General features: G+C 38.5%; 2 protein-coding genes across 4 annotated transcripts in view; one reads left to right on the top strand and one right to left on the bottom strand.

Annotated features, from left to right (window-relative positions):
- FILIP1L (filamin A interacting protein 1 like) overlaps positions 1 to 12,703 on the top strand; it is a 301,593-nt gene extending 288,890 nt beyond the window's left edge. The window contains exon 6 of the mRNA XM_080829333.1: positions 10,811 to 12,703. Within this exon, the coding sequence (XP_080685459.1) occupies positions 10,811 to 11,002 (192 nt within the window). The 3' untranslated portion in view covers positions 11,003 to 12,703. The remainder of the gene's footprint in view (positions 1 to 10,810) is intronic.
- Positions 1 to 21,652, bottom strand: part of CMSS1 (cms1 ribosomal small subunit homolog) — a 382,791-nt gene extending 361,139 nt beyond the window's left edge. Inside the window, exon 1 of one of the 3 annotated variants that reach the window (XM_080829350.1) lies at positions 21,436 to 21,652. In XM_080829350.1, coding sequence (XP_080685476.1) covers positions 21,436 to 21,499 — 64 coding nt within the window. In that variant the 5' untranslated portion in view covers positions 21,500 to 21,652. The remainder of the gene's footprint in view (positions 1 to 21,435) is intronic. The other 2 variants (XM_080829347.1, XM_080829348.1) reach the window with 2 other exon arrangements.
- Positions 21,653 to 21,894: the final 242 nt, after the last annotated feature.

Below are 21,894 nucleotides of genomic sequence, written 5' to 3'. Positions count from 1 at the left end.
TAATATATTGTACCTTTGTTTCTTTCAATACCATATTATAAACTTGAGTTTTCAGATGAGCTTTGCATTTCTTACATGCCTTCAAGAGAAGTAAAGTCTAGAGAACCAATCACATTTGCCTTAGTGGGCGAAAAGTCAGTTTCAGGAGGATGCCTATGATCTTAAGAGATAACCCTTCACTGTTCAGACCTTTCCAAAGAGTCCTCTCTGAGAAGTTTCAATTCTCTCTGTAGTAGCTTATAACCACCAGACGCACAAATGTCTTCTATTAGAAAACAAGCTTTCTTCATTCTTCAACAAATCAGCTACAAGAATGAACCAACCAATATTTATAAAGCACCTAATATTACTAATTGCTGTACAAGGCAGTTATGCAAGTATAAGATTTAGAATCTAGGGTGGGAACTGAAGACTACCTTAAAAGGTAATTAAGACCATAGCATAGGGAAGGAATTCTATAGATAGTAAGTATTACAGGAATTTGGAGGAGGAGCCCATTACTATGGGGGCAAGGTTTGGGGGTTAGGTTTCAGAAATAGATGAGAGATGAGGAAGAGTATGTTAAAGAGAGGATAAAAGGTGTTCCAGGGAGATGCCTACAAGAGCAGAGATGTGAGGGCAGATAGAAAAGGAAAAAAAAACAATGTTCATGGAACAAAGAGCTGTGCAGTATGGCTGCAGATGAGAGGGCTAGAGCAGGGGTAAGACTTGAAGGGCTTGGTCCTGTTAGACTCTGAAGGGCCTTGAATATAATGTTAGGGAGCATTCTATCACACCTCAGAGAAGTGAGATAATGGAAATAACTAATTCGTTATACACTTATTTCACAACAACCCTATAAAGTAGGTATCTTCACAATTTTAGAGATAAGAAAATTTTAATTGTGAGATGTAAGGAAAATTGCTTCAGGTTGTTCTGTTAGTATGTGATAAGAATGAGACATTATAACACAAATCTTGTCCATTCTCTTTCCATAGAAACATACTGAGAAGCTACCGCAGTGTAAGTGGAAAGCACAATAAATTGCATTTGAACCTCTCCATTACCTCAACTTACAGGTTGCCTAACATTACATCCTTGTCTCAAAAGTCTGCTACTTTAGCTAGAACACTTGGAGTGTTATATATATACATAGGACTTTCCCCTACCTCCTCCCCACTGCTCTACATGGATAATTTTCTCTTCTCTCATCAAGTGACTCACACTGAAAAGTCTGCCTCAGGCCTTACCTTTTCTGAAAACTTACATGATCACCACAGTCCAGAGGGATCTGATTCCCCATCCAATTCCTCCCATCTCCCTGAGGTTACTGTTAGGGGAATAAGAAATTATGAATGTGAGAGGCCACACCTTACATAAATGGGTAGGCATGAGGAAGACGGACTTGGGGGTGTGCTGTGGATAGGACATGGGAGAAATCAAGAGCAAGGAGAAGCACAGTTTCTCATCATCAGGAAAATGCCAGGCATGCAGAATGAGCGTGGAGTATGAGGTATCCGCAAAGCAACAGAGTGAATAAAAATGATCCACAGAGGGAGCATCATAACCATGCACATCAAAGCTTATAAGAAAGTAGCTGCCTTGATAGTCTGAATAGTGACCCAACACTTTCAGAAGACACAGTCAAAAGATCAAAGTCTAGCCACCGTAGATAAGCACCACCAACAGAGGTAGTGGGACTTCTGCTTTCACAGAAGACTAGAAAATCTTCCTGCATGGTATACCCTAGTTTAGGATTTCCATTTCTCAAGCAACATAATATCTTAAAAGGAAAGAATGATGGTCCCAGAATCATCTTAAAGAAAAAGAAAAAAAAAAAGGGAAGAAGACGTGCTATTTATCTTCCCAGCTCAGGGGGAAAAGTATTAGGGTTCAACCTTGTCAGTCTCTAAATTCTGCTTCCAATTCAGGATTAAATCACTGTAAACCACAAATAAAATTGACATTTTAGAGAAAGTCTTCAAGTTGGTCTTCAGTGTATCTCTTGTAAACAATTAAATACGTAAAAACACTTGCTTCGATACAGCCACTCTTCAAACAACCTACAACAATTCCTCAAGAACAAATTACTGCCCTTCATTATTAGTGAGCTGACTGCTTTCCTCCTTCTCTTAAAAAAGAACTATCCCTTTTCTGTTCTTTGCCTTTTAATGGTGTTCTTACCTGAATTCATTGATGTTAGGCTTCAGAAAATTACAGTTTTATAGAAAGAGGAGTTAATTGTGCAATAAAAATTGCAACAGATCCCCAAAAGGCCCATAACATAAACATTTAAACACCTAACAATCCCTTCAGAGTAACAAGGAGAGGGTCAATGGGTAAGATCTCAGTGAAGAAGGATGACATCTCTCATAGTGACAGGAATAGGCAACACAATTCTTTTTATATGAAACTTCTTTCTGATTATAAGATTAATACATATTTATCATAAAAATTTTGAAAAATATAAATGCCAGGGCTGCTGATTTTAGCTTCTAAGAAGGGTAATGAGAGGACGAGGGAGAACAATGGATAATTATTATTGTTTTCTTAGGCCAACCTATCAACTATGGCCCTATTCCAGGTTTTCTCAGACTGCCAATGAGGAAGGAAATGTGCTCTGGCGGGGGCCGGGGGGGGCATCCTGTAATTACTGAACGCCCATGTGCCTAGGACTCACAGATCCCCCCACAGAATACACGTTTACGTAATCTGTCTGCTCAGCCTAGACACAATGGCTGAGGGGCCAGCCTGGTTACTGGAGGACAGGAACAGGATTTCCCTTCCCTCTGCTAGCCAATCAGTGCCTGGATAACAATTGTGGCATTATGCATCCTTCAAGAACTGGGAAGAAATGCCTCCAGCAGGGGGCTGCTCTCAGAACTAGTTACATTCTTTTCAGAAAGATTGGTGGGGGCACCTGGGTGGCTCAGTGGGTTAAGCCTCTGCCTTCTGCTCAGGTCATGATCTCGGGTCCTGGGATCGAGCCCCGCATTGGGCTCTCTGCTTAGCAGGGAGCCTGCTTTCCCTCTCTCTCTCTGCCTAGCTCTCTGCCTACCTGTGATCTCTCTCTCTGTCAAATAAATTTAAATAAAAAAAAAAAGAAAAATTGGTGGCCTTGTGGCAGGGCAGAGCGGGATGGAGGGTGGTGGGGGTAGGCATGTGAGCACAGAATAGGGCCCAATAAAACTCACTTCTCAGGCTCTGGGAAAGGAATATAAAATTATCTGTCGCAGAAGAGATTGGCCTGTGAAAAGGAATTACATTTTCCCCTTGGGTTCTCAGCCACCTGAATGGTATTAACAATTTCTCTCATGATGGTTCTTTTTTTTTTTTTTTTTAATTTTTATTTGACAGAGAGAAGGATCACAAGTAGGCAGAGAGGCAGGCAGAGAGAGAGGGGGAAGCAGGCTCCCCACTGAGCAGAGAGCCCGATGCGGGGCTCGATCCCAGGACCCTGGAATCATGACCTGAGCCGAAGGCAGAGGCTTTAACCCACTGAGCCACCCAGGTGCCCCTCTCATGATGGTTCTTAAAACAAGATCTCTCAAGTTTTCAATGCCTACCAAACAGGTCCACATGGAAGGTCCAGCTACACTTCAAACTTGGCCTCTGCCCACACCCCACTGCACTGATGCTTTTGGGTTGTTCTTTGTCTTACTTCTGATGATGGTCCACTATCTTCCTTGTTCCAAGGTTCAACACCCAGGAGCCATTTTCCACTTTTCTGCCTACTTCCCCAATCTAGTCAGCCACTCTGCCCTGGTATTTCTTTCTTTGCCCTCCCCCCTTTTATTTGTGCTACTACTCCCCAAATCCAGACCTCAGTACAGACGGTAATGTAAGGCAGTTAATATATTGCATTTAACCCCTTACATCTCTAATCCAATCTTCACTCCTATTGGTAGTGATCTTTCTACAATACCTTCCTAATCATGGTAATTCTCCAGTCCTCTCCACACCCCCACCACCAAAAACAGCATTTACTTCACACTGACATTACTGAGTATCCAAAGTGCAAGCAATCTATCAGGCCTCTCTCTTTTGCCTCAACTCCCTTTGAAACTGGACAACCTCTGTATCCTCACCAAAACATGTCACTGACCATCCTCCCACATACCTTTGAACTTTCTTGCCTTGTATCTTGCTCCTGCTATTCCTAGGGCTAGAATAAGCTTCTCTCTTTGTTCCTCCTATTGAAACCTTAACTCCTATCTCAAATGCCAATTCCTCTGGAAAGCCTTCCTTATTTTTCACAATCATCCTTAGAGTTTCCAAAATATTTCTGTTTGTACCTCTATTATAGCAGTTTATTTTGCCTCTTTTTTTAAAAATAATTTTTAGTTATCCCTCCTATACTGTAATCTCTTGAGAGCAAGAATCCACTATCATTTGTTTTTGAAACTCTTATATCAATGCTTCTCAAATGCAGTCACTGATCACCTTTGTAAGAATCACTCAGGACTCTACAGATTTTCACATGCCTAGACCTATAAAAACCAATGCAAGAAATCCGCATTTTAAACAATCTGCCTGGTTCATTCTTGGGCTTATAAAGTTTAAAAACCACTGTACGACATTACCCAGGACTTAAATACTGCTGGCAGTAGGTGTTCTACAAAGGCTCATGAGACTAACAACATATTTGGTGGCCATAGCTGGTTTGCATTTGTTCTTCTCATAGACTCACAGAGTGTCAGGGCCAAAGGACTTCATTTCATTTTTCAATTAAAAGATAGCAAAAGAGAAAAAAGTAGAAAATAGTATGTTTTCAGGCACTCTAAAAAAGACGACGACCAGACCAAGTAGGATAAAGAAGGAAAACGTTGTGTGAAGAGATCCTTTTTCTGGGTCAGAATTGCTCAGAAACATGGCCCAGTAAACACAACACCCGCTTGGTCGGCTGCCTCAACTCCTATGCTTGCTAACATGTCTCCCATAATTAACTGGAGAGGGTAAAGCAGAAAAACAAGAAAGATAAAATAACCAAAGAAAATAAGATATGATTACAATCAGGAAATATGCACCTTAAGAACAAATGTAAGGAAAAAGACAAAGTTCATAACGTTAATATTAGTAACAACAAATGCTTATCTGGGACTTTGATGGGCCAGGGTCTTTCCTACTCCCCAAAGAACATTAAAGTAGTCCTCTAATCCCCAGATAAGTATTACAGATGAGGAAACTGAAGTCTGAAGAGCTAAATGGCTTGCCTGAGGACACACAGCTAGTTGGTGCCAGTACCAGAATGCACACCCAAGTCTACCTGGCATCACAGCCTCTGCTCTAACTGCTAACTCAAGGTTGTTGTAAAATGTAAGCCTGCGAACAACTGAAAACACTTAAATGGGTGCATATGAAGAAATGAGAAAGAAGGGGTGGGAAGAGTACCAAAAAAGAAAAACAAACAAAACACCTGAGGTAAAAATCTGATAAACGAATAAAAAGAAAAGAGGATGGGGCGCCTGGCTAGCTTAGTCATTAGAGCATGTGACTCTTCGTATTGGGGTTTTAAGTTTGAGCCCATATTAGATGTAGAAATTACTTAAAAATAAAATCTAAAAAAAAAAAAAGGAAAAGAAAGGGGACAAACAAGGAAGACAATAGTTCAAGGTTACTATGTTTTACTTTAGAATACTATTTCTATATGTGATGCTACGTGGGTACTAAATGGAAGTAATTGGGTTAGGAAGGATTTTTGAAAACTGTATTTCAGTGTTTATTCTTGGATTGTCCTCACTGCCCATGGTGTAATTACCACAGAGAGGTTGGGATGTAACTAGGTACAACCATAAACCATATTACATCATAAAATAAATGCATCAATTTTCTCTAACCTCTTCAGAAACTAGACAACGCTTTAATAGAAATAATAGCACTACAACTCTATTTAAAACCAAATGTCTTCTCACAGGAGGTTAAAAGGAATGAGTGAATCCAACTACAGAGTTTCCTTTTGAAGGAACACTTACCATATAAAACTGTAAAACCTACAGCGATAAAGTTTTATTGTATAATGAGGAAGTTCTGAGAAAATCAAGAGAAAAAAGCCAAAGCAGCTTATGAAACTCTAGGATATCTGCCAGATTCATTATCTGTCTTTTCCACTTTTTTTTTCTTTACACAAATTAGTAGTGATTTACCAAACAATACAAAAGACAAAATAAATAAATGCAATAATATTTCAAAAGTTTTTTTCCAGGTTATCATTTCCTCCTTTTCATCACCACATCTATCATAATAACTTATACACTTCCCCATTAAAAGGAGGTAAAAACAAAAATACAAAATATTGTTTTTCTGATAACACAGCTGGGTTTTTGAGGGAGTCAGGCAGCACTGAATCTGCCCCCACCCTGCATCACCCCAATAACCACAAATCAAAATTATAGGAGGTCTTTGGGAGCCTTGAGTCTTTCAATCTCTAGAGCAAAAGGTGTCCTGAGGGGCTGTGCAGTCCTTGGAGTCAGGAACACTCCAGAGAGAACACTGTTTTCTTAGACAATATGTTGCCAATGCATCTCCAGAAAGTTCAAAGCACTTACAAAATTAATTTCATTTACAGAAAAGGGAACATCCTAACTCCAGCTGTCTAACTAGGATCTAATAGCTTCCCCATAAATGCTGATTTTGTTCTGGTATGCTTTCAGATGTTTATCCTCCATGATAATATGAAAGAGCACAAGCACCCGGTTGAAATTGGGCTACATAATTAAGACTTCAAATAAAACTGAAAACATTTTCACTTTTCTGCACTTCTTTTGGTCAGGAAGGCTCGGTATCATTTAATGACTTGTTGTAACCAGGGAATCTTTTAGATTGCTTGGTTTCTTTTTAGAAACTATGGACAAAATAAGCCAACATTTTAAGAATTTAGTGAATGCATTCCACACATATACTCCTTTTCTTTCTACTGCTCCCTAGATAAAACCAATGCCTCTGCCTCACTGAATTTGGCATCCTTCAGACCCGTAATCCATTCCAAATCCCAATCTCCATGTTGAACTGAGTTAAACATTAAAAAAAAAAAAAAAATTCTTTTCTTCTATGAATGAGCTTTCCAACTAGCTTAACCTCCTCCAAGACATCTGCTTTCTGATGAAACCCAGGAGCCTCCAACTCTGAGTAGAACATTTACTGTGTGGTCTTAAAACAGACATATGCATAGATTCCGCCTGCAATATGCACTCCAAATTTGGATAAAACTGTCCTGGAGCTATTTGACATAATGTTCTATAAAAATGATCCAAGAGATGACACATTTTAAAGCTCCATACCTCATTTACTGAAATATGTCCAAGTATAAAATTCATAGAGGAAAAAAAATAAAACAAACCATAGCATCATTTTTAAGATCAGTGAACGACATTTAGGACCGTTCTAATAAAATAACTAGCCTTTGCTGCCATCTAGAGGTAAAAACTATGTAGTGAAATCAGAGTTAAGAAAACAAAGTTGGCTTGCACCATTGATGGGTCTAGAAACAACGGGAGCTCAGTAACTTCCTGGCAACTGACCCCCACCAAAGACCATCATCCCAAACTACATTGTCTTCACCAAAGCATAACAACATAGCTTAAAACAAACAAGCCCCACCAATATTGTGTTCCATACCAAATGGTTTATCACTGGGATTTCAGTTCTGAATAACCTGTTGTGCTCATTAAAAATTCACATGCTCATATCCTACACTCCTAGACAATCAGAGTCAGTTGGTTCTAAGACGGGATGTAGACACATGCAGTGTTTTAAAAGCCCCACAGGTTGATGAAAACCACTGAAATCTCCCACACCCAGGCAGGCCAGAGTGCGAGATGAAAGGAAACTTAAAGCTTATTTCTGCTTTCTTTCTTTCTTTTTTAAAGTTTTTTTTTTTAAAGGTTTATTTATATATTTTAGAGAGAGAGAGAGAGAGAAAGAAAGTATGCAAGTGTGGAAGAGTTGGGGAGGTGGGACAGAGGGACAAGAGAGAGAAACCTACGCCGACTCCACGCTAAGCCCAGAGCCCCACAAGGGGCTGCATCTTAGGACCCTGAGATCACCACCTTAGCAGAAACCATGAGTTGGATGCTTAATCGGTGGCGCCACCTAGCCGCCCCCTGAAGATTTTATTTTATTTTTTATTTTATTTTTTTTTAAATTTTCTATTTCTTTTCAGCATAACTGTATTCATTGTTTTTTCACCACACCCAGTGCTCCATGCAATCCGTGCTCTCCTTAATACCCACCACCTGGTTCCCCCAACCTCCCACCCCCCGCCCCTTCAAAACCCTCAGGTTGTTTTTCAGAGTCCATAGTCTCTCATGGTTCACCTCCCCTTCCAATTTCCCTCAACTCCCTTCTCCTCTCCATCTACCCTTGTCCTCCATATTATTTGTTATGCTCCACAAATAAGATTAAGTAAACCCAACGCAGAACTCAAAATTACAACCCTGAGATCAAGAGTCCAATGCTCCACCAATGAGTCAACCAGGCACTACACAACTTAAAACTTACTTCTAAAGGAGGTTCAACTATCGCAGTGTTTCTCAAAGTGTGGCAGGCTGACCACCTGCATCAGATGACTCATCCTGAGAGTTTATTAAAAATGAGGATGTCTGGGCCCATCCAAAGATAAATGAGATATAATTTCTAGGGGGGAGGCCCAGGAATCTACAATTTAAATAGGATTTCAAAAGACTCTTGTACAATAGGAGAACCAATCTAAATCTTGACAAAGTTAAAGGACATGCAGAAACCTATCTTGGAAAGACTATTATTAATGCTATGATGACAAGATCGGATAACTTCAATTAGTCCATCACTGATTTCAGTTGCAGCTGCCACTACTTGTGGTTGGGAAAATATGGTTGATATTCATATAAATGTCTTGATCTCTGAAGTATTTCCCACTTTTTAAAATCTCTTAATATAATTTAGTGTTGCTTTTTCTACCTGTATACTTATTGTAGAAAATATAGAAAATAGAAGAAAAATAAAAAACACTTATAACTTCACTAATCAGTTACTTAATGACAGCACTGGTATATTTTCTCCTAGTATTTTCTCTTCAAACATACATAGTTAAAGCACATATACAGATTTTAATCCTGCTTTTAACATTTCTAAATAAGCATTTTCCTATTTCTTCAAAAGCATCAAGACATACATTTTGAGGTGATTACAGTGTAATATATAGTATAAACTTTTGTTATAAATAATGTAAAAATGAATAGCCTTGCCTACATCTCTGATTGTTTCCTAGAAAAGATTCCTAGCAATAAAATGAGTGAGTTACAGAGTGTGAACTTTAGGTATCTTGATACACTCTACCAAACTACTATTGTAATCATCACTGAGGTCACCCATCTCACCAAACCATTACTGGGCACTGAGTTTTATTCAATTTTTTTTAAAGGTTCTGCCTATTTGAGAGGTAAAAATGTTGAATGAGCATTTCAGTACTGAAGATGAGACCTTGAGGACAGGCTGAAACGCAGTAATACCATATAAAGAGGAGACTGATAGAGTATGTTGATACTCTGATATATATCTCACCTGCTATATTTAGGATTAAATATTTTAAAAAATGTCAATAACACAAAAGTTCAAAAACTCTTCTAGCAATCCTCATATTTTTAGCTAAGTCTATGTACCATTTATTTGAAAATCTAAAAACAGTTGCTTTGAAAGTTAAAGGGCATTTTAAGTAACTAAATGTTTATATAAAGAGACTTGACTTTATTAGTACAATAAAAACATGGAAACAAATTTCTGTAGAAACAAAAATAATATAAGAAAGGTTTCCATAAAAACAGTATTAGTAATCCATCATGAAAACTGCAATGCATTTTCAAAAGATTTATATTTTTGAGCTCATAGGACAGAAAGGATGATGCAACCAAAGAGGGGGAAAATAATCATCACCAGCAACTATGGATTATAATGGGAGAACTACAGTTAGCTGAGAACTTTTTGCCATCTCTTTACCAACAAGTACTCTTATCCAAGAGTATTTTTCCTTAATAAATGAAAATAAGAGTGTATTTTTAAGTGAATGTGAACTCAATCACACTCTTTCACACTCCACAACACACTCTCCCAGTCCAGATCATTCAACCTATCTGTGACTCCTCTCTTACTCTTCATATATTAACAGGGAGCAAATATTAATACAATTCTACCTCCACAAGTTGTCTTCTCCCCCAGCCTTTGTCCTTCCTACCCCGCTCCATCCCCTCCAGCATGTACAGTCTATAGAATCAGGTACAATTTTCCATATCTAGGCCCAGTCTACAGTCCCATTTCATCTGTCAAATACAACCTAATTTGAAATCACTCCATTTCTTAACCGTGTCTGACTTCCTATCTCAGGGACACTGCCAAAAATATTCCCTCATCCTGCTGCCAAAAGTATTCCTTTATTCTAGAATGCCCTCCCATTCCTGCTATTAAAAATCCTAAGTCTTTAGAGGCCCAAATCAAATGCTACTTTCTTCATGAAACTCTCTTAGACCCCTTGGTTGAAATTAACCTTTCTTTGACAATCTCAGGACGCTCTGAGATTAATTTGGGACACTCCTCTTGTTTACTTCCCACTATACTATGATTGCCAAAAAGCAACTTACCTCTATTTGTGCTATCTACTGTTCAAAGCCTTGCACACAGCACACACTCAACACATGCTGACAGAATCGCTTTTCTAATTTTTTTCTTCAACATGACAGTTTTTAATCTGATGTATCCCCAGAACCTAGTGCTTCCAAAGAAGCCAAATCCTCTAAGCTGAACAATGTCTGCTTCTCCACCAACTGTACCATTAACTACCTTTTGTTCTTCTGTTTAATTCAAGATCAAGGAGGTATGCAAGCAGAGAATCCCAACACGGATCCCTAAACCAAAATCTACAGGCAACACTAAGCTTTTCCCTAAAGCTCCCCCAGGGCTTATGGATAAGCCCAGTCACTACACTGGCTATGGAAAGCTACACATCATAAGAACTGTCACCTCTAACACTTTTCTCCACATGGGAGGGAAAAGGTAAGTTATGCCAATGCATTATCTGGATACGTCCACTTACAGAAATATCCAGAAAGCTAAAATTACCAGTATGAAGGCCAAAGAGGAAAGGTCATCTCTCTAAGAAATGGTGAAGCAGCAAAACGACAAACAGTTCATTCACAGGTTGCTGGACCTGGTGAATAGCATCCTGAAAGAGCAGCATATCTGCATTTATTGTACCTATATGTGTGCATATGCATATACACACGAACAGGCCAAATCCTGCCAATTCCTCATTCTACTTACAATCCAGCCCAAAGCTGGACCATCTATCATTAGCACGGGATAGGACTGAATTCATGAGAACAACTGACAAGTTTTCTGGTGAACTCAGAAGTAAGGCTTTCATTTCACAGAACTTTATTGAATCATATTTTGCTAAGAAGATACGCTAACAAGAATTCCTAATCAACTTCAAGAAAATCAGATTATTTCTAGCAAAATGGCAGGACAATTAAAATCACATTTTAAGGTCTAGAACTGATTTCTTTACACTAGAAGAAAATTCTTAGTACAAGGAAGAAAGGAACCAAAAAATGAGTAATAGATGAATACAACCTTTCTGTGATGGACTTGATAATCACTGGTGTAATATGCACACTTGACTCCTGGCACTTAGTCTTCTGTGTCACTTGTAGGAGGTTGCCCCCCCTATATATGCCAGGCCACAGAATCATATTGCTAGGCTTATTACAAAAACTATTTTAGATGGTTATTTCTGCTTTCTAAAGCAATCAGGATATTTAAGAGTCAAAGGTCACGAATACTGAGCTCTTTTAGGGAGAAATGAATCACTGTTCTAGGTGTTTAAAAAAAAACCAAAGATAACAATTTATCATCTCATCATTCTTTAATGATATCAATTCAATGTATCAGTGCTATAGAAAAACAGTTGATACAGCAAGACTCAAATTCCAATCCTAGCTTTTTACTCATTTGACAATGAGCTTGGCATTCAACAGTCTGAGCCTTGAGTTTCTCGTATGTAAAACAGGACAACAGAATAATTCTTCAGGTTCCTTCCAGTTCTGATTACCCATGACTGAATTCAATCAGTCATCTACAAGGTGGGACTCAGGCCTCTGGCAGTAGTAAGCTAAAGTAATCCTTTTCATCACACTTACAGCTCTCTCACTGAGGTAAAAGAAAGGTATGTCTATAATGCAGTGTGGACAGAGCAACACAATAATGTTATAAGACAAGGCATTTTTGACATGAGACACAGTTATATTGTGCAAAGCTTCAGTAAAAAAATAAATAAATAAATAAATAAAAATCTATGAAGAGCATGATGCAAGGTTCTCTGTGATCCTGCACCGAGAACTGGAGACAAGATCCTGGAAGAAATCCTGGAAGGACAGTGCTTTAGCAAGCTATCCTGGGACGGAGCCAGCAGAGTAGGAGCAAAGGAACTGCCATTCTCCACACTCATCCAGCCCGGCCTGCTTCCATGTACTTGTGTCACTGTACAAATAATCCTGGACTCACTCCAATTTCAAGGAGGAGGAGAAGGAGCTGCAAGTCTGAGTACCACTGAGCAATGAAGCCAAAGAGAGGGATGATGTGCAGCAGTTCCAACAGGCGAGTGACAGAGGAAGAAGTGAGGGGAGATCACGTGAATTAAAAGCCTGAAATGGAAAAGTCTAAGTTGAAAAGTTGTCAAAGAGTGGGAAGAAGTGAGCTTAAAAAAAAAAAAAAAGGTAATGGAATTCTAACACAAACCTACAGCAGAAATAGTTCAGAAGGAAGTGCAGGGTGGTAACAGGTGAATGGTGCAGTCAGAAAATGTGTAAGGTACTTAGTGTTGTGCCTGCAATATGGAGGTAATGTTAAATGAATAGAGGATGAATGAATGACAAAGAGGAGGACCATTCAGTCAAGACGTTAAGTGAGAAAATTGCTGAGATAGCACTGGTATATAGTTACAGTGAAGACAAGCAGTTATGCTATGTGACTGACATTCAAGACTGATAATTATGCTAATGGAAAGAAAAAACACTGGATCTCCTGTAGTAGAAACCAAACAGACTGAGAAGAAGCATAAAACAGGAAAAACAAGCATGAAATACTCCCAGAAAAACAAAAGACACTGGGAACATTTTTACCTTGAAGAGGAGCACAAAATATGTTGTATGTTGGATATTTTAAAATTGTCTTTTCCTAGGTTAGGAGACTTCTTCAAGTGTTTTCATGCTGAGCTGGCATAAATTCAGGAGAAGAAAAAAAAGGAGAAGATATTGTACAAACTACTAAAAAAGAGTCAGAAAATAGTGAAATTTCTATGGCAAGCAGCAGAAACCCATGTTTAAATGGTAACAGTTCTAATTCCAATAAGACAGACATCTTTAAAATAACAAAGTCTATTTTAATAAGATGATTACCAACCAAAAACCATACTTATTTTAAAGCAATATGTAACAAATGCAATAAAAATGCATATGTAGCTTAGAACTGGAAATACTATTTGGAGTTTAACAAAATGGTGTTTGAGCTGTAACACAACTGAAACATAAAGAATCCTGTTTCCTGAGAATAATTTTATTTCTGCAGAAATGTGACCCCTCTGAAAAACAGTAAAAATAAAAGAAGCTATCCTAATTCTGGAGTTACTTTATTAAGTTTTCAAAAGAAAGCAGATAAAAATCCAAGTGAAGAAAACCAAATCCAATTTGTAACAAGAATTTTAATAACCTGATTTGTTTGTGCTGGAGGGTTTCCTCAGCCCTTCATTTATTTAGCTTTGGTGATTTCTGAACTAATCTCCTTTTAACTACTTGGAATAAAGTATCTGGTTTTTAACAGAAATGGGACTGATCTAATATATGACTGATAATGATGGGCTAAGTAATGGAGTATTTGATGTAAAATGCAGTTCTCTCTGGGATATGTTTCGAATTCCTGCTCTAGGGGACATGTGACACACAACTCAGGTTCTGACATTGAATCTGGGGCAGGGGCATATGCAAACTGCAGGCCACAGATCACATTCAGCCCTGTTTGTTTTTGTATGTCCTGCAAGTTAAGAATAGTATTTACATTTTTAAATAGTAGAAAAAAATCAGATGATAAATATTTTACAAAATGTGAAAATTACATGAAATTCAATTTTCATTGTCCATAGGTAAAGTTTTATTGGAACACAGCCACACTCATTTGTTTACATATTTATTATGTATGCTTGCTTCTATGCCACAATGGCAGAGTTGAGTAGTTGTGACAGTGACTGGAAAGCCTAAAATATTTACTATCTGGTTTTTTACAAAGAAGGATTCTGATCTCTGGTCAAGTGTGAATTAGATTAGCAAGGAACTCAGGAACAAGAGCTTAATCAACATAAAAAAATAGTAGTAATTTAAGAACTAAGAATTCTTTGAAAGCTGATGAAAACAGGGAAACTGTATTTCAAGCTGTTTGTGTCACATTTAGTAAAATGTATAAATCTATGAATGCACTAAAGTGTTCAACTAAAGAACATCAGATAAGAACAGGTCAAAGGATTTGTGCCACAAAATAATGTTGTCATTGAATCTGAGAGGGGAAATGGAAGTATTTCTAGGCCTTCCAAATTCCTGGTATTTTTCAAGAGATTCATAGACATTTGGCAAAACTATAGCAGAACTACTGTGCATGTTTGGGTAAAGATGTATAAATTTGTACTTTTAAACACTTAAAATTGTTGTCAAGAACCACTTGTTTAATCACTTGTAAGAATTACTGAAATTGTATAAATAAAGTAAAAGTAGTCCATGAAGGTTATCTGTGGGTCCATTTGTTACAGTCTTCAAGTACAGAACACTGACTATTGATGCAGCATGTGCTCTTTCTTCTTCTCTTCCTCTCACGTTTTAAAATTTACCCTGTCCCTGTTTTTGCCCTTGAACATCTGTCTTTTTTTTTTTTTTTAAAGATTTTGTTTATTTATTTGACACAGAGATAGAGTCAGTGAGAGACGGAAAAGAAATAGAGAGAGTGGGAGAGGGAGAAGCAGGCTTCCTGCTGAGCAGGGAGCCCGATGCAGGGCTCGATGCGGGGCTCGATGCAGGGCTTGATGAGGGGCTCGATCCCAGGACCCTAACTAGGATCATGACCTGAGCCGAAGGCAAGATGCTTAACGACTGAGCCACCCAGGCATCCCTCTTGAACATCTGTCAAAATAATACTACTTGCGGGGCGCCTGGGTGGCTCAGTGGGTTAAAGCCTCTGCCTTCAGCTCAGGTCATGGTCCCAGGGTCCTGGGATCGAGCCCCGCATCGGGCTCTCTGCTCAGCAGGGAGCCTGCTTCCTCCTCTCTCTCTGCCTGCCTCTCTGCCTACTTGTGATCTCTCTCTGTCAAATAAATAAATAAAAATATTAAAAAAAATAATACTTGCATTTTGGTTGAACCAAACTGATGTATAAATTCCACAATGTAAGCATATGTTTCATCCTCTAATTCACCAGTGTGTAAAGTAAGGCTAAGCATGAGAGTTCAATAAATGATTTTGAAGTTGATTCTCTGTTGTATGTTATCAAAATGTACTACAAATATTCCAAGTCTGAATTCTATATGCACAGACAATGTTTTACTACTACTTTACATCTACTATGCATGGCTGCCTATAGGTAAAATTAATACTGTAAAGGTCTAACTTTGGTATAAGAAGAGGGGAAGAAACCAAACACTTGAATTATTCAGGTTAAAAAGATCCAAGATATTACCCTACTTAATCATTTCTAGGAGGAATTCGGCATAGATAAAGCAATGTGATTTGAAGGAGATGATATAAAACAATACAAGAACGACAAAAACTTTTAAATGCTCATTTCAGCAATCTCAAACAAAATGACCAATTACATTGATTCTAAGTAACAAAAGCTGTCACCACAAAGAATTATCAGCTCTTTATAAAGCAAAAGTCTGTTTTCCCCTTTCAAAACAAAATTTATAAAACTAAATTCAAATATGGTTAGAATAAAAGGTTAGTATACAGAGTTATATAACAAGGATTTTCAATGTATTTTCAGAAAGAGAGAAGCAGCGCCTGTCAAATCTGTCAAAAACCTGAGCAAGATTTTGACAATTCTTCCAGTGAACAAAATTTCTCTAGATGTGGAACTCCTATGTTGAGGTCTTCAAGATGTGGCTATGAAACATTAACAATCAATTACTTAATGAACAAATTCTTAAATGAGTGCCTTCTAAGGACCCAGATACTACTCTAGGCACTGAGTATACAGCAAAGAACTAGATAAACAAATCCCTGCTCACATTTGGCTTACATTCTAGTGTGGGGGATCATACCAGAATGTAATAATTTAACAAGGAAATGTAATCTATTAGCAAATGTAATCATTTAACAAGGCAAATAACAGTTGGTGATAAGTGCCCTGCTGAGAATTACCATAATATGATGATATAATAGACCAACTAGATGGCTACTCTAGACTGGCTGAGGTCTTAATGTTCTAAGAAAAGGCTAGCCATTTGAAATACAGGAGAGCCCAGAAAGAAAAAGGAACACCTACTGTAAAGGGCTAAGACAGAATGAAGTTGCCTTGTTGACGCACAAAATAAAGTCTGGTGTGGATGGAAGAACATAAATTAGAGGGGAGTAAATAGTAGATGTGGCAGACATCAGTCCTGATAAGTAACCTGGGTTGTATTATATGTGTCAGATGAAGCCACTGAAGGGTTTGGGCAGGAATGAGATCTGATCACTCAGCCTGCTAATTGAAGAACAGTCCAAAGAGGAACAAGACAGAAATGGGAGCCCTGTTAGGAGTTTACTGCAGTAGTTAAGAAAGATGAAGATGATAACATGTACTCTGAAGGGTAACAGAGGAGAAAAAATGGAAAAAAAAGCATTCAGGATGTCTTAGAGCTAAAGACTTGATAGACCAGATAGTAAGGGCTTTGTTTTCTTTCATTTGCATTTGACATTCTAGTAAATAAGCAGACTTCAAGAAGACAGCCAGGTGTGTGAGTCTTGAGCTCTAGGATGAAGTTTGACTTCCTGGCAAAGATTATTCTCAAAGCCCAATGATACAGTCCGCTTGTATCTCTGACTAATCAATGTTCTTTAGAAGAGTAAATTTTAGGAGAGTAAGAGTTAATAGACACAATTTGATAACAATGATGTATATAAATAAACAAAATGGTTTATAAACTATGAGCCTTTTTTAATTGATAAAGGATTGTTATTTTAGAGATGAGAGTCTTAACATTGATAATCAGAATAATTATCTTTGAGAAATTTAAGTGCACAGACTGGTTTCAGATTGCCTGCCTATGAATCCCAGCCTCCCCACTTACCAACTAAATAACATTGGGCAAATCATCTAACCACTTAGTGCCTCAATTTCCTCACCTGTAAAATGGGAATAATAGTAAATACATCATGGTGTACTTGTGAAGATTAAATGAGCTAATACACATAAAGCAATCAAAATATTATGTGCCAGTATCTGGCACACAACCACCACTCAACAAATGCTGGTTAGCGTTATTATCTACAGTCTCCTTATACGTACATAGAAGTGTGTTCACACTTCAGTTTTCTAGTTAGATGCTTGGTAAGAGATGAATCAAATATTCAGAATAAGCTAGGGAAGCACACGCAAAACCCTCTTCAAAAAAACAGAGGCTGAGAATTTGGCAGATTGCTAAAACATCCTCTTTAAAAGTAAGCTGTAGGGGTGCCTGGGTGGCTCAGTTGATTGAGTGTCTGACTCTTGATTTCAGATCAGGTCATGATCTCAGGGTCATGAGATCAAGCCTTGCCGGGATCTGCACTCAGCAGGGACTCTGCTTAAAATTTTCTTTCTCTCTCCCTCTGTCCCTTCCCTGGGCACTTTCTCTCTAAATAAATAAATAAAAACTTAAAAAACAAAAACAAAAACAAAAAAACCCACAAAAAACTAAGCTATACATGTGCCAGTCATTCCTAAATCTCTTATCTCTAGCCTTGACCCAACCCTGGAGCTCCAGATTCATACACCCTGCTACCTGCTGGACACTTGACTTGCTAACTTAAGAGGCATATTATTAGAATAAAAAGGGAAAACAATCAATATTCTCTTCAGTAAGTGAATGATTAAGTGACCAACTCCAACTGCAAAAACTCTTGGCTCTGCTCCATAAGTGACAAAATCCTTGCTGGGAATGACATTCTCAGTTTTCAAGCAACACTGAGAAAGTGCCCAGTTTGGTCAACTACATGAAACCTCGGGTATTGTATCTGTTCATTTTAGTATTAAGGTTTTGCAACTATGATTCTAATGCATGTATCATTTACTATAAATAACCTCAAATAATTTCTTAAGGTATGCAGGGAATAAGGAAATAAGTAAAATGAAATGTCAGATGCCATTAGATGACTCCTAGACTCTGTTACCTGAGCACACTGGCTGAATACTCTTCAGCACACACAACTCTCAGTGGTCTTATCCTGGACCATGATTCTAATCACCAACAATGATGTCAATAGGGTGACATCCCAGGTAGACTAGGACAGTCCCAGAAAAATTCTAATAGCATGGCCTTTCATTCTTAAAAGTATTTAATTGGGTGAGAAATTATATGTCTATCTACATACATGATCACCAAGAACTCTGTACATCTAGCAGCATGCATACATTTATTCAGCTAATATCTCTCAAACACCAGGTTCCAGGTCCCATGTTGGGCTCCAGTAAAATGCAGAATTCTAGCACAAGAGTGGAAGTTCTGAATAGTCATAAGATGTATGCAAAAAAGGGTCATATGTAGATTAAGATCGAGAGCTTTAGTAAGAGTCTCTGAATTACATTTCCTTAGACAATAAGTAGATAGCCGGATATGTTAGACAGATGTTTTACATAGTGTGTATTAGTGTTTGGAAATCTGTATGTTTGTACAGTTTGCTTTCAGAAAACATGCATAAGAATTCATGACCATGAATGCTGAGCCTTTGTTATAGATGTAGATTGTTAAAATGGCTAAATGCTTCTTGCTACCATAAGCGTGAATGGAAAACAGATGGTAAAGAAAGATGTTTACTTTTATAAGCAAGTAGCATAGCACACAACAGAAATAAAGGCATCATTATAACTATCTTTCCTTTCTCTAACTTAAGGCACTATTTCTCCCATGACTTTCAAAACAAAAATACAGTTCACACATTTTAGGCTGATCTTTCCCCCATTAACATAGGTAGAATCAGGAAATCTGAATTGGTTTGGTTGTGATTTTTTTTCTGAATTAGAAATACCATACAGATTATTTAGCAAATCACTGAAAAATAATCAAGCATATCTCAAAGAAGCTTATATGCTCAGTATACTTAGAAGCAGTTAACAAAGCAAATTCCCCTGATACATTTAAAGTCAGCAATTTTCAAATGTTAACCTTAGGTTAGAAGGAATCTAAGAAGCAGGGTGCCTCTAACATACTATCTTGATGGGAATCCTGGTAACTTACATGAAGGATGCTATAAATCCAATGTTTAGAACAGTTGGTTTGTTAAAACCCTTAAAAAGATCATCTCTAAGGACACCTCATTTTACTGATCATGATACTGAGGCCCAGTAAAGACACATTGTAATAGTGGATAAAGTATGACTTTGAAACTCAGGCATACTTGTGTAATCTCTTCCCAGATCTCTTCTTTGCTGTGTGTTTCTAAGAACATTACTGAACTTTTCTGTTTCTCACCTATAAAAATGAAAGTAATACTTATCTTTTAAACACATTATTAAGATTAAATGAATTTATGTTTATGAAAATATCTGGCATATTAAAGACACTCAATACACGTTAATTTCTTTCCTTCTAAAGGGTGACTTACTTGAGAGACATGGCCAGTAATGGGCAAGAGGCAATGCTAGAATCAAGAAATAGGATCCCCTTTACCACTCAAAAGGAATTCAGTTATTTCTTAAACGATTTCTATACTTAAATCACATAATAAAATATAGCCTAAACACCTGAGTTGAGGGGGGAAGGGTTATCAAAGTAAATGTGTAACACTACAGCCTGCAAGAAATATTTCTTAGAAACAAAGTAGCAACAAAGTCAGGAAGTTTACTGGAGGAAGTATTACACTGGCTACCTTTTTAAAAAATGACATCTACTCAGTTTGTACCTGAAGGCAACTCTTCTGGAAACAATGTTGTAGAATTTTGCAGCTTTAATGGATACTTCACAACACATATTTCAAAATTAATGTTTGCAGCAAGTACGTATCAAGTGTCAATCATGTGCAGTGCCTGGTGGACTATATGACATGGGCCAGACTTTGCTTTTTTTTTTCCTAAAAAATATCTTAGAATCTGGTAGAGAAGAGAGATAGACTTTGAAGAACGATTAAAAAACATAATTGTATACTAAGCCTCATGGAACTTGAAAGGTTCAAAGTCAGCCTGTGGTGAGCAGTTACTAAATGCCACCTACTTAAAGATAAAATATCCACCACATTAGCAGTAGGTACACTTAGCATAGTAAGTTGCTTGAATTGAGTTAACTAAATTCTGGTCTTGTTTCTGACACCACCTAGCTACGTGAGCTTGTGAAGTTACTTGATACCTTTAGGTCTCATGTTTCTCTTCTGTAAAATGGCTGAGTTCAAAAGGATGATTGGTTTCTAAACCTCCTTCAGGCTTTAACAGTTCAAATAACAAGATGATGATAGCAAGAAAAACCATAGCTTATATTTACCTCGCACATATTCTGTGCCAAGTACTGTGCTAAAGTGCATCATTTGTATTATGTTTATTTAATCTTCATAATAATCTTATGAAATTGGCATTATTATCCGTAATTTATAGTTGAGGAAAGGGAGCCGAAGCAGTATTAGTGGGGCCAGAGTCTCCATTTGTTTTTTTTTTTAAGATTTTATTTACTTGACAGAGAGAGAGAGAGCCAGAGAGGGAACACAAGTAGAGGGAGTGGGAGAAGAAGAGGAGGCTTCCACCCCTCCCCCCGCCCCATCCCAAGCAGGGAACCCCATGCGGGGCTCGGTCTCAGGATTCTGGGATCATGACCTGAGCCGAAGGCAGATGCTTAACGACTGCGACACCCAGGTGCCCCAGAGTCTCGATTTGAGCAGAAGCAGTCTGAATCTAATCCAGGAGTTACCTTTAACCACTACGCGCAAACTCCCTGAATTCACGAAAAATCTACCTATTAAGAAATACGTAAAAGGAAAATCTTTTCTTCAGGATCTTTCCTGACAGGCGAGTAGACCTGAGTTGAAGTCACACTGTTCACCTTGTAATAAGGTTCCCGCACCACTTCATTCCCGACGCTCGCGCGCTCCCACAGCTGGGCACACCACCGCGGGGCCATACACCGTGACCGCCAGAGGCTGGCATGGGCAGAGGCTCACCGAAGGACGCAGGGGGTGGGGGTGGGGGGGTTGGTCAGGGGAGGCCCCGCAGCCGCGCGGGCAGAGTGGATACCTGGGCTGCTGGCTGCTTCTGCAGGCTGGTTCTCCCACCACTCGTCTCCAAGGTCGTCTGCCATCTCCAGTGGGACTAGTTGTGAGCGGACCACCAAGGGAAAGCGGACAGTGGCAGGTATTCTCCTTGCCTCTAAGCGGAGAGGCCAGAGTTGGCAACCAGCACGAGGAACCTCTCCTCAGACACCGTCGCCTCCGCCCCGCGGCGATGACGTCACACCTCCGCCCCGCCTCCCGGTCTCATGCGCTCATCTCGTCGCAGTTTCCACACAAGTGCTCATGAAAAGGCTCTGGCAGGTAACTCAAAATAAATCTTCACAAAAGCATAAAGACAAGAAAATGAAAACGCCCCCAAAGATTATTATCTTTTTAAATAACTTCTTTCAAAACTTTTTGTGTCTTTTTTGTGTGTGTGTCGAAAAACTATTGACGAAAGTGTGAAGCAGGATGCTAAGACAAT

The sequence above is a fragment of the Martes martes genome, assembly GCF_963455335.1.
Source record: "Martes martes genome assembly, chromosome: 1".
Lineage (NCBI taxonomy): Eukaryota > Metazoa > Chordata > Mammalia > Carnivora > Mustelidae > Martes > Martes martes.
The sequence above is the reverse complement of the archived record's forward strand: the minus strand, read 5'-3'. Positions and strand labels throughout refer to the sequence as shown.